This window comes from Molothrus ater, chromosome 27 (assembly GCF_012460135.2).
Source record: "Molothrus ater isolate BHLD 08-10-18 breed brown headed cowbird chromosome 27, BPBGC_Mater_1.1, whole genome shotgun sequence".
NCBI lineage: Eukaryota > Metazoa > Chordata > Aves > Passeriformes > Icteridae > Molothrus > Molothrus ater.
In genome coordinates this window covers 3,536,514-3,549,075 of record NC_050504.2, presented here as the reverse complement: position 1 = coordinate 3,549,075, position 12,562 = coordinate 3,536,514, and the positions used below count along the sequence as shown (strand labels likewise).

Here is a 12,562-nt window from a genome sequence, read left to right as displayed (position 1 = left end):
GCTCCTTTCATAGCCCCGGGACTCGCCCGCCCCCGAGGGCCGGGCCGAGCCCTCCCCCGGGGCAGCGGGGGGGCCCCGGGGCTCAGCGCCCCGCCCGGTGCCGGGGATGCTGCCGGGACAGTCCCGGGCCGGGGGGAGGCAGCGCTCCGAGAACGGCGGCGGCTCGGACCAGCTCCTTCCCTGCTAGGGACACACCACTGCAGTGCTGGGTACGACGCTTGCTCAATATTTATTTCAATTTCCCGCCTAGGCTCACTTTTCCCCACGGCTCTCCTTTATTTCCTTGTCCGTTTGCCTCCTTTAACCTTTTCTTCTGCTTACGTATCGTTTCTGGCTTCCTCTTAGGGCTTTTCATCTGGATTCCCTTTCTCCTCTTCCTCTTCCACATTCTCAGCGGTGGTTTTTATGCTTTCACTACTGAAAAGGCGATCTGGGAAGGGAAAAGGAAACTTAAGCCAAGTCCTAGAGCAGTTGGGCACAGGAAGGGCCCCCGGGCTCCCTTACCCTCCCCAGGAATGTCTCAGTGCCCTCAGGTCCGGGGATGCAGGTGCTGGGCTGCAGTGCCTGAGGGGAGCAGGGCCCTGCCAGGACCCTCCCCGAACCCCAGCAGGGTTGGGACAGGGCCGGGGTGTCGGTGACACCGGGCCAGCCTGCAGGGGACACTCAGGGAGCTGGGCACGGCCCGACCTGGGAGTGCAGCTGAAGCAATCCCAGACTCCCACCAAGATTTTAATTCAATACTTGCAAGGAAATGGGTGCTGTGGGAATTATGAGGTGCTGCTGATGTGCAGAACAGGAGAGTGGGGTTTTTCCCATTTCTGGGTGCAGAGGGCACGAACATCAAGTACCTTCATGTGAGGGAATCGTCCCATCTTTGTGGCCTTTGTTCAGCTCTGCAATGAAGCTTTTGCTCACATTATCCAAGGCCTGAAAGGGATGAAGTTCTTGATAAAAGCCCCAGAAATGCAGCTACATACCCAACATTTTCCTGTTTTCTTTTGCTATCATTACCAAATCCTTTTGCTATCATTACCAAATCCTTTTGCTATCATTACCAAATCCTTTCCCACTATAAGACTGCATTTCTATGGCATTACCAGCTGGAATATCCCAGCTGGGATAACAGCTTCTCCCAGAGGCTGCCCAGAGCTCCTCCTCCATCTCCCTTACCACAATGATGCCATTTTGAGCAGCTTCACTGGGCACAAGCCTTGCCTTCTCCAGAGCCCTTTCAAAATTCAGGATTGCAGACTGGTAATCTTTCAATTTCACTGGAACAGACAAGGATATCAGCTGGTTTAGCCCAGGATCAGGAGAACAGCAAGAAGTAATCAAGCCAGTCCTGATGTGAGCAGTTGCTTTGGCTGTTAAATCCTGGAGAGTTTTCACACCAGCTTTTCCCTGAGAGCAAAACCTGTGCCCACATCTTTACCTTGTGCCTGTGCCACCAGCACGGTGGCATGGAGCTGCCACTCCACATCTCCCTCTTCATCTGCTGACTGCAGGGACTGCTCTCCATAATCTTGGGCTACTTCAGCATTATCCAGCTCGAGGTAGCACCGCCCAATTTCATGGAACAGCCAGGCCTTCTCCAGGCTGGATTGGGCCAGTGGAATCTTCTCCTCCCAGCTTCAAGCAGAGTAAGACAGAGAAACCTTTACCAACCCTCACCGAGTTCAGTTACAACTCAAACACTGATTTGATAGCGAAGGGCTCGGGTGTGAAAATTTCCCCAGGCCTGGCTGCAGTGAGAACACACAAGTGAAAAACCACGACCTGGGTCACCCCAGCCCCTGATGCCTTTGCTGCTGGGCTGTACTTACGTGTTGATGGCCTGCTGGAACTTTCCAATTCGGGCGTACACGTGGCCAATGTTGTCCAGGGCCCGGGACTCGGCATCCGGCAGAGTGCTGGGACAGGGAGACAAAGGGATTGTGGCACTGATATCATCCTGTTCCTCACCCACTCTGCCTTTCTTCAGGGTCCCCTTGGTGCTCCCCATGCCCTCAGAGAATTGTTAGGAAGTAAAAGGCCCAGTCAGGCTGAAAGTTATGAAATCAAGGTTGATTTTTGATTTTATCTACAGCTCTGGCAGCTGACCCCATGAGACACAGGGGAAATGGCTTAGCTGTGCCTTTGATTATTATTAATTTTGGTGCAAATCTGACAGCCCTTGGGAAAGTCTTTCCACTTTTCATTGCTTCTGTTTCCCTTTGTGGGAACAACTCATGGATGATTTCTGTCTTTCAAAGCAAAGACACAAAAATGTGTCTGCAGTATCTGCAGGCTCCTGACACCAGCCCTGACCCTGTGCTCGGACTGAGCTTTGCTCCATGCTACACGCAGTTCCTTCTGTAATAAAGCCCTGTGAGCTTTAATTTTATTTTTTTTTTAATTATCCTCCTTCTCATCTTCAGAAGCAGTGAGATGCTTCTTTGCCTACCCTTAGTTCAGAGATAGAAAAGCCTGTGCGAGGAGCAGATAAATGCCATGGGAGTCATGGAGTCACAGAGCGGTTTAGATGGGAAGGGACCGCAAGGACTCAAACCCCCGTCACGGGGTAATTAACTCGAGTAATTAAGGAGTCATTAGCGGCATCTCCAGCTGCAGCCGCCAGAGGGTGCAGCCCGCCCGTCTCTGCCCGTCCTTCCCGGCGCCTCGGGCTCAGCGAGGTCCCAAAGCCGGCATCTCTTCCCCTTCTCCTGCTAATTCCTGCCTTTACCCGGCCTGCTCGGGGACTGCGACCACCAGGAGAGAGGCAGCATTTTCCTAAACCAACATTCATTTCCAAAAGGATTTTTGAAAATGAGAAATAACCACTCTGTGATATTTTAAAAGCTCAGTGCACTACTGCCAAATGTAAGTCCCAAATCACTTCAAGCCACTGTCCCATGATTTCTGCTATGTATTGCAAATTTTTGCTATATCTTAGACTACATTTTGCTCCACTGTGGTTCAGCAGGAAGAGCTGTGGGATGTGTCTGGTGCAGAAAGGTAAGTGCACCTGGAAGAGACCTTTATTTCAAGCTATGCTTAATGGTTTCTATGAAAAGAAGTTTAAGACAAAATGTAGCAGAAAACTGAAGCAATTTCAACGCTGATCTTCCTGAGAAAAAAGTACCTGCTCAAGATTAAAGTGCTGAGACTGGGACTTGTGTTCTTTTGCTTTGCTACAGAAGAGGTTTTGATGTGCCCTATGCTGTGGGTCCTTAAAAATCTGATTCAGGTTCCTTATTTTGAAACAGTGAAGATAAAAATTCACCACACACCCTAATACTTGTGCAGAGCTGAATGTGTAACCCTGTTAAACCCCCCAGGTGAGGATTACTTTACCTAATGCTAAAACACCCCCACAGAGGTATTTTCCCCTTTCTCCACCCACCTGAACTTCCAAGAACTTACTGCTCCCTGGCACATTCCAGATCCATCTTATGGCTGTGCAAAGCTGCCTCCATCTGTCCCATTGCCAACTGGGCATTCCCAATGCAGTTGTGGAGGTTCCCAATCAGTTCATACTTGTTGGGAACTTCATTCTCTGACCAGGCTTGTATCTTTTTCAGCAGCCGTTCAGCTTTCCTGCAGCTTTGCTCAGCAGAACCTCTGGCCAGCACTGGGGACAGGGAGCAGAGTTGGACACTGGGGTGTGACACAGAGACATTGAGAAGTTGTGAATTCCCCATCCCTGGAGGTGTCCCAGGCCAGGTTGGATGAGGCTTGGAGCAGCCTGGGATAGTGGAAGGTGTCCCTGCCAAGGTAGGGGGGGTGGGATGAACTTCAAGGTCCTTCTGTCATCATATTTCCTGAAAAATCCTCTTTGCCCAGGATTCTTCTCCTGGGCAGCTGAGAGGCCTCAGATAAAAGGGAAAACAACATTATCTCATTTGCTTCTCCTGTGTTTTGTTGCTTTAGAATGTGGTTTGGAGATTGTGTATCCAACAGGTGGTTGTTTGATTAGTTTCATGTGAATTGTTTTAATTCAATCACCAATCACAGTCCAAGCTGTGTCAGACTCTGGAGAAAGAGTCACAAGATTCATTATCATTCTTTGTAGCCTTCTGTAAGTATCCTTTCTTATTCTTTACTATAGTTTTACTATAGTGCTCTTTATTATAATATCATAAGATAATAAATTAGCCTTTAAGAACATGGAGTCAGATTCATTCCCTCCTGCCATGGGGGACCCCAGAAAATACCACACCCTTCCAACCCAAACCATCTTAGGATTTTGTGATATTCAGGAAGTGAGACCTGGTGAAGTGGTTAACCCTCAAAGCTCAGGAAAAGAGCTCCCCACAGCCAGGAACCTACTCAGCTCAATATCCTCCATCTCCTTTGCAATGGCTCTGGGAATATTGGATGGTTTCTGTTTCTTGTCCTGTGCCCAGCCCAGCTGCAGGACCCTGTGCTCATAAATCGGCTTCTGCTGCTGCCAGAAGTCCTGCTGCTGGTTCAGGTGGGAGATGCCACCCAAAACCAGGTCCATGACTTTGACCCCCTGCCTTGTGAATTCCCCAAGCCTGGAGGTGTTCCAGACCAGGCTGGATGGGGCTTGGAGCCACCTGGGATAGTGGAAGATGTCCCTGCCCATGGTAGGGGCAGTGGAACAGGATGAACTTCAAGGTCCCTTCCAACCCCAACCATCCTGGGATTCTGTGACACTCAGGAACTGAGACCTCAAAGCTCAGGAATAGAGTTCCCCAGAGCCAGGAACCTACTCAGCTCGATGTCCTCCATCTCCTTGGCGATGGATCTGGCAATGTCAGACGGTTTCTGTTTCTTGTCCCGTGCGCGGCTCTGCCGCAGGGCCTTGCGCTCGTACTCCCGCGCGTAAATCGGCTTCTGCTGCTGCCAGAAGTCCCGCCGCTGGTTCAGGTAGGAGATGCCATCCAAAACCAGGTCCATGACTTTGGCCCCCTGCCTTGTGCTGCTCTGCATCAAGTCTGGGAATAAGTTAAGGTAGAACTGAGGTGAGAATCAACAGACCTGAGCTGCAGCTCAGTGGGGAATTGATTGGGAACGTTTTTCTGTTCTGACACAGACAGTCCTGGACATGAAAGTGTCCTGCGCTCCTCAGAGCTGAGGTGATGGGGGAGCTAAAAATAAACTCTGTGGCATTCACATTTTCTGAAAAACCCCTTCACCCAGGACTTTTCTCCTGGGAAGCCCCAGAGAAAAAGGGAAACTATTATTATCTCATTTGTTTCTACTGTGTTTTGCCATCTGGAATGTGTTTGGAGATTGTTTACCCACAGGTGATTGATTCATTGGATTCTGGTGTGAGTTTTCACTCGTTGGCCAATCAGTGCCAAGACTCTGGAAAGAGTCGTGAGTTTTCATTATTATCTTTCTAGCACTGTGTAAGTGTCCTTTCTGTATTCTTTAGTATAGCATAATATCATATCATATCATATAATGATAAATTAGCCTTCTGAGAACATAGAGTCAGATTCATTATTCCTTCCTTCTTCAGGGCACCCCACAAATACAATAAAACTCTGCTACCCCTGTGGTTCAGTGAGCTGAGCTGGTGTTCCAGCCTCGTGTCTGCTGCCTTCTCTGCTGATCAGAGCCAAGAAGGAGCCCAGTAAGTGGGGCCAGCTGTGCTGAGCACCTGTGCTCTGGGACAGAACATCTGTATGGCACATCTGTATGGACAGGGCACTTTAAACAGGGCTGTGGATCAGGCTGGCAGATGGAAAGTGAGAGGGCTTTTACCTGCCTGCAAACCAGACCGCCCACATGTGTAATTAGTGCTGGCAACCCTGTAAAAATCCTGTGAGCAAAGCAAACCTTAATCACTTCTCTATTTCTGGGTGAAAAGTTCCCTAGAAATATGACTAAAGGAGCAACAACTTTGTGCCTTTTTCTAAAATAAGATACTTCTCCAATTCCTGCATTTTGACCTTGACAGCATTTATAACAAACCCACAGAGGAGTCACAGTCCCATGAGCAGACACCTGCCTGTGTCCTCACCACTGCGAGCTCTGGAATAGTTAACTAAGAGTCCCAGGGATTTAAAATAAGAAAATAAATAAAGAAGAATAAAAAAGGGATGAAAGAAAAATAGAATGTGCTGAGAAGGAGCAACACCTTCATCCTTGAGCAACTTCTCCAGATATGCCTTGTCAGCATAAAGCCGTCCCAGAAGCTGTTGCTCTGTTTTTGGACTCTGCTTCTTGGTGTGTTTTTGATCCTTTTGGTCCTTTGGTTTGTTCTGCTGTTTCTGGTTGTCCTTTTTGCTCTGCAGCTAGAGAAAAACAAAAGGAGTTGAGGGACATCAGTGGGGAACACTGGAATGAGCAGAATTCTGTTTATACTCCATATAAGAAACTTATTTTTTAAATAAAAGCAAAAAGCCAGTGTCTCACCAGATGCTTTGGCCATGAGCAACTAAAATTCTGCAGCCAATTGTGCTCCCTGGGGGACCACAAGGGTGTTACAGAAAGGGTAAGAACTAGTTCTGGCTTCTCAGAGGAACAAGACACTTCTGCAATGGAGCACCCAAAAGTGAAGCAATAAAGAAAGTGTCCATTATCAAAACTGTGACCCTTAAACATCAGGTAAACCCAAAGTCAATATTGGAGCTCACTGTGCCCTTTTTGACCTCTGGGCTGTTACTCATTAGATGGGTGGCTGGCAACACCCCCAGACATGGGGGTGAAGGAGAAATTCCAGGTTTTGTTCTTGCATGGTGGCTCTTCCTGCCCTTCTGCCTTCCCCTTTAAATTCTGGGTGAATTGAGCCAGACCTGCATTAGAAGCTGGTGACAAACCATGACAGGCCAGTGTGTTTCAATGCTCCAGAGGCCCTTCAGCAGGCCCACTGCTCCCACAGCCACATCCCTGCAGGGACTGTCACTCCTCTGGTGCCAATTTCAGCATCACAACAACTCCAGAAGCTTCTCCAGCAAGAGCCCTGTGCTGTACCTCTGCCTGCCTGCTCACAAAGCACAGCTCCTCCTTGCTCTCCAGCTTCACTGAGGATGGATCTGCAAACACAGAGGAGTCTGGGTTAGTGCTGCACAGCAGCCATGCAGGGGAGCTCTGACTCTGACCCTCATCCATGGAGAAAGTTTCCCAGACTTCAGGATAGACTGGAATCCACAAAAGTGTGAAACAGATTATAGAGAGCAGTGTAGGTGTATCACCTGGTGAGAAATTTACCAAGTAAAAATTCCCACCAAGTATTTGTGAGACAAATACTCACAAATTGAGTTGAGTAAATTTGTGAGTTGGGAGTAAAATGCCCATAAAGGTGCAAAGCACAAAACATTCAGTTTCAAGCACTTTTCTCATCTTTTGCCATGGGATAGGGGGTGTTGGTGTGTTCTGGGTGCAGGGAATGCTACCAGCTCCTCCTGGGATTTTCATTCACACAGCACCAGGGGGCTCCTGTTGCAGTACTCCTACAGACAGGGTGCATCCTGCATGCAAACTGAAGGAGAAGGGTGCAGCTTCTTCTGGGGGATCACAGCTGGAGCATGAAATGGAAGGAAAGGTGTTTTAAAGGTTTGTGCACTGATTAGGGCAAAGGCCCATTGTGTTTACCCCATCTGTCTGCACCCTGGGAAGGAACAGCTCTTTGTTTGGTCTGAGGGAAGGACAGAGCTGCTGAGGCTGCTGCAGGATTCCCTTCAGCTGCCCTGGGTCCCAGACCAGCAGCACAAACACAGGCAGGTCACAGGGGCAGGTGTTCCCACCCACCCAGGTGAGGCAGAGCCAGGGAGGCAGCTTGGGGATGTGCCCTGTTTAGGTGTGTGCATTTCCCAACTGTTCAAACATCCACGTGTTTCCCTGCACCTCACAGCTATTGACTGATTGAAAATAAATTTGGTTATATTAGTTTAGTTATGTTTAGTTAAATATCAGTTTTCTATTTTTTAAATTCATTTTTGTGCCTGCAGCCCAGGAGGTCTAAAGGTGGTCAGAGCTCTGGCTCAGGACATTGAGCTGGGAAGATTTCAGCTGGAGCTGTGATGATATCTGAGCATTGTGCTAAGCTCAGGAAGCAGCAGGAATGGAGGAAAGCAAGCCAGATCTGGAAACCTTCCCTGTTGTTTTGGTTTTTTGGTTTTTTTTAATAACTATCCCATCTGAAAGTGCTGCAGGCTCTGGTGCCACTGTTTAACAGGGGGAGGGGCTGAAGTTTTGAAATTTTGGGAGAGGGAGGCCCTGGCCTACCTGGGAATGTGTGTGGGGTGTGAGTGGGGTGTGCCAGAGCTGGGCAGGGACGGGCTCCAACCAACCCCACAGGTTTGGCAGCCCCAGAGGAGCCCTCACACGTGTTCCACTCACGTGGCAGAGGTGGCAGCCCCAGGTGAGGTCTGTGCCCCACACTGGGACACGTCCTGTCCACGCCTGCTGGCAGGGCTGAGAGAAAATCTAAGTGAAAAGGGATGAGTTTTCTGTTTGTTTTAAAACCCACGAGGTCCTTGGCCTTTTCTGTCTCTCCAAGAGCTGATCTGAGCCAAGAATGGTGAAAGCAGAGCTCGTTACAAGAGTCAACAGTTTCACTGCTCTTTTGCAATGAAAACTGGAGGAGAGTCAGGATTTCAGGAGGCCAGTCTGAGGTAGCATGGCACATTGCATTCCAAGCTTTGAATAAAAGGGATAAAGGTCTCAAAATGGATTCTGCCTTTAGTGCTGCAGGTAGATCATAGAATCATGGGATCCCAGAATGGTTTGAATGAAATCATGGAATCCCAGAATGGTTTGAATGAAATCATGGAATCCCAGAATGGTTTACATTGGAAGAGACTTTGAAGCTCATGCTGTTCTATCCTATCCCCTGGAATTGGATCTCCCATGGGCATGGACATCTTCCACTACCCCAGGCTGTTCCAAGCCCCATCCAACCTGGCCTTGGACACTTCCAGGGGTAGGACAGCCACAGCTTCTCTGGGCACCCTGTGCCAGGGCCTCACCACCCTCACAGGGAAGAAATTCTTCCCAATATCCCATCCAACCCTGCCCTCTGGCAGTGGGAATCCATTCCCCCTTGTCCTGGCACTCCAGGGTGTCTCCAACTTCCTTGTCAGCTCCCTTCATGCACTGGGAGGCCACAGGCAGGTCATGGATTAGATGAGCTGCTCTGCTCTGTATTGTCTGGAAAGTTTCCATTATGATTTTGGAGACTGGAGTGTCAGGATTTACCTACAGAACTAAAGGGATCAGGCACTGTGTGTGAGCAGCATACAGAGGAGAAAGAAAGAAGAAAAAAGGAGCAGGGTTGGGCCTTTGTGGTGCTTCTGGATTTATCTGCCACAGAGAACAAGAACCCAGAAGTAGAGAGGGTCTGCTGTGGGGCTCTTGGGTCACTTGCAGAGCTGATTTGTCACCAGCTGTGCCCTGAACAGCGTTGTCCAGGCTCATGGGGGGCAGAAAGTGGCACTCCTTACTCCCAATGCAGTTGATAATGGCCTCCTCAGCCTTGTGGATGCCCAGCTGGAACTTGTGCAGGTCAGGGCGGAGCCTTCGGCCTCGGTGGTAAAACACCAGAGCAAACTCAAAGTCCCCCATGGCATACAGGGTCTCTGCTTTCTGGTAAAGCCCCTAAAACAACATTTGGGGGAAGAAATTGATAAAATGAGGCAAAATTTTGATGGATCTCAAGTAACTCCTGAGTGAGACCCCAGGGCTGTAACAGCTTGCTGTCACAGACATATTTTATGAAAAATCCTTTTGCTAGGATCTTTTCTCCTGAGAAGCTGAGAGGCCTCAGAAATGAAATGGAAACAATAATTATCTGCTGCTGTGGAATGCAACAGGTGCAGCTGGGATTGGTCTCATGTGGTTGTTTTTAATTAATGGCCAATCACAGTCCAGCTGTCTCGGACTGTCTGGTCAGTCACAAGATTTTATTATCATTCCATTCTTTTTCATTTCAAGCCTTCTGATGAAATAATTTCTTCTATTCTTTTAGTATAGTTTTAATATATAATTATCTTTCAATATAATATATATCATAAAATAATAAATCAGCCTTCTGAAACATGGAGTCAAGATCCTCATCTCTTCCCTTGTTGGGGTTGCCTGCAAACTTGGTGAGCCCCAAGTGAGGAACATTGCCACAGCTTGCACACATTAAACCCCACACCTGGAGGTGCCTGAGCACCTCAACAGCTCTGAGAGCAGCAGAATTGGTTTGGAGTTTCCTCACAGCTCTGCCTCAGACCCTGCAGGGTCTCACAGATCCTTGGCCACCCCCTCCTCCTACCCTTTCAGCTGGTTACCTCATAGAATGTATTGTCAATTTGGAGCGAGGCTTCAGCATCTTTCAAGGAGTTTTCTGTGTCCCCAAGTTTCAGAAAACACTTGGAACGGGTGATGAGGCAGTGCTTGTCTCCTGCTCTCAGCTTCAGTGCCTGGAACCACAGACAGGGACATGTCACCTGTGCTGGACATGTCACCTGTGCTGGCTCAACACCACAAATACACAAATGCAGGTATTATTTGATGCCACAGCTCCCACGTGGATCTTGATGATGGTTGAGGATAAATGAGGCCCTGATTTTTTAAATTTTTCTAAGCCTTCTGACGTTTACATTCTTGTAAGGAACTTTCTCACACATTTTATGTAAATAACTTATTGTTTTGCATTCTTTTATAGAAAAAGAGAAATTTGATGAGCTGTTGGTTTGTCCAGTGGAGAGGTGGCACTCTCACCCTCCAATCCACTGTCACTTTTGGAAATCTATAAATGTTGGAGTCAGAAATTAAAAGTTCCCTTTTTACCATCAAAAAGCTGCGTGTCCTATACGACAGATAAAACTACAAGGATTTTACTGAAGAGTCTTTTCTCGTTTTTCACAGCTGTTGCAGGCTCTGCCCTGTCCCTGAACTGCCCCGTCTGGTTCACCACCTCCTGGGGACACGTCTCTCCGTGTCCCCCCCTCTTGCCGCTGCCTCTTCCCCCGCCTGAACCGAACCGAATCCGCCGGGGCGGCCCCGCCCGAGGCCCCTCCCGCCCGTGGGCATCTCAGTGCCCTCGGAGCGCGGCGCCCTCACGTCATTGAAGCAGCCCAGAGCCTTGTCGTGCTGGCCGCGCCGGCTCAGGGTTATCCCCTCGCTCATCAGGCTCCCGAAGGAGACGACGGGCATGAGGTCGTCGTCCGCCATGGCTGCGCCGCGGCGCCGTTGCTAAGCAACGGTTACCGGGTAACGCCCACTTCCGGTGATCTGCCCCGCCCCGGAAGTGACGAACGCGCCCGCCCAGGGCCCACGTGCGGTGCCGGTGTCCCGGCGCTCGCTCGCTGTGCCTGTGACCCGGCCCGGCTCCGCGCCCGTGGGGTTCCGTTCTTCCACCCGCGTTCCCGGAGCCCTCCGCGGCCGGGAGGGGTGGGAGCGCCGCCGCTCCGTTCAGCCGCGGTGCCACGGAACACCGGGCAGAGCCGGTTCCTCTGCCCCGGCGGGGAATGGCCCGTGTGTCCCGCAGAGGCAACGCGAGGGCAGCCACCGCCTCCCTACAGCCGGTTATTCGGTACCGGTTTCGCCGCTGAGGGTGTAATCCTGGCCAAATAAATGCCGAACGGCAAACGCTGCTCGCTCACTCCCATCAGTACTCCGGTCCTGACTTTATTTTGGCGCCGGTTCAGACTCTCCGCCAAGATCTGTGCTTGAAACACTTTGTTCCTGCCAAGTGACTCAGAGTAAGGGCGGGAGGAGGAGGAGGGCATCTGTCCCGCTCGGCACCGGGACATTTAATGGCACCACGAGGCACTGCCCGGCTCCGCACGCCGCTCGGCGCTGCCCGGGGTTTGGCCCCGGCCCAGCACCGCCGGCCGCCCGCCACTGGGGCGGGAGGCGGGGTGGGGGTCACGCCACGGTGGGGAGACACTCACTGCCGAGCTCCGGAGTGGGCGGCCGGGCTGACACACCCCGTCCCCGGGGAACCGGGCGGGCCATTTCAGGCAGATTAAGCGCTCCGTGGCTGTTTTACCGGGAGATTTTCCCCCACTGCATGTAAAACGCCGTCCCCAGCGGGGCGGGCAGTAGCCCTGTGTTCGTGAGGGGCTGCCGCAGGTCTGTGCCCAGCCCGGTGACATTGCCTCCACACCGGGACAAGGCCGCCCGTCCCCCGCGCCCGGTGCTCCCTCAGCTCCCGGTGCTCCCTCAGCGCCATTCCTCAGCGTTAGTCACGGGCCGGGAGCCCCGGGGAAAAGCGATTTGGGGTGGGGGGTCCCAGGAAGCGTGAGAACCGTAGCGTTCTGAAAGGCTGCGAGGAAACGGAGCAGCGCTCCCGGTGCTTCGGGAGGCACCGGTGACCCGGCTCTGGCAGTGCCGCCACTCCCCCGTGGGTACCACCGGGCACCGCCCGCAGCCGCAGTCCCGGCGCTGGCGAGGGAGCCCCGTTGTCGCCGCCGGTACCGCTGGGCGGTGGGCCTGCTGACGTCAGCACCGCCGGTTACGTCAGCGGCGGCGGGTCTGGCGTGGGGGGTCACGGCCGCGGGCTCCGCCGAGGGCGGGGCGATGGCGCGGAACTACGACTCCCACAAGGCCGCGCGGCCGCACCCCACCGGCGGCGGCCAATGGGTGCGCGGCGGGCGCTCAGGCAACGCGCACG

The 12,562-nt window shown here is 51.5% G+C and overlaps 1 protein-coding gene across 3 annotated transcripts; it reads right to left on the bottom strand.

Annotated features, from left to right (window-relative positions):
- Positions 1-210: 210 nt before the first annotated feature.
- ODAD4 (outer dynein arm docking complex subunit 4) lies at positions 211-11,133 on the bottom strand. 3 transcript variants are annotated; one of them, XM_036399142.1, is made up of 12 exons: positions 11,008-11,133; positions 10,233-10,364; positions 9,399-9,552; positions 6,928-6,989; positions 6,092-6,248; positions 4,716-4,940; positions 3,403-3,610; positions 1,824-1,910; positions 1,433-1,629; positions 1,171-1,271; positions 849-927; positions 211-430 (listed from the first exon to the last, which is right to left on the bottom strand). In XM_036399142.1, exons 1-12 carry the CDS (start codon positions 11,116-11,118, stop codon positions 342-344), a joined length of 1,602 nt encoding a protein of 533 aa, XP_036255035.1. In that variant the 5' UTR covers positions 11,119-11,133; the 3' UTR covers positions 211-341. The 3 variants fall into 3 exon arrangements, with proteins under 3 accessions (XP_036255035.1, XP_036255036.1, XP_036255037.1); XM_036399143.1 differs by lacking the exons at positions 6,928-6,989; positions 9,399-9,552; XM_036399144.1 differs by lacking the exons at positions 6,928-6,989; positions 9,399-9,552; positions 10,233-10,364; positions 11,008-11,133 and adding an exon at positions 6,370-6,921.
- Between the last annotated feature and the right edge of the window lie 1,429 nt (positions 11,134-12,562).

What these genes read in the sequence shown, in the direction of transcription:
- ODAD4 (XM_036399142.1), bottom strand. Translation starts at nt 11,118, where the DNA reads ATGGCGGACGACGACCTCATGCCCGTCGTCTCCTTCGGGAGCCTGATG. An exon ending in CATTATCAACTGCATTGGGA is followed by an intron (nt 6,990 to 9,398) that starts GTAAGGAGTGCC and finishes CTGTGTTTGCAG; the next exon opens with ATCCATCCTCAGTGAAGCTG. An exon ending in GATGGAGGACATCGAGCTGA is followed by an intron (nt 3,611 to 4,715) that starts GTAGGTTCCTGG and finishes CCCTGTCCCCAG; the next exon opens with TGCTGGCCAGAGGTTCTGCT.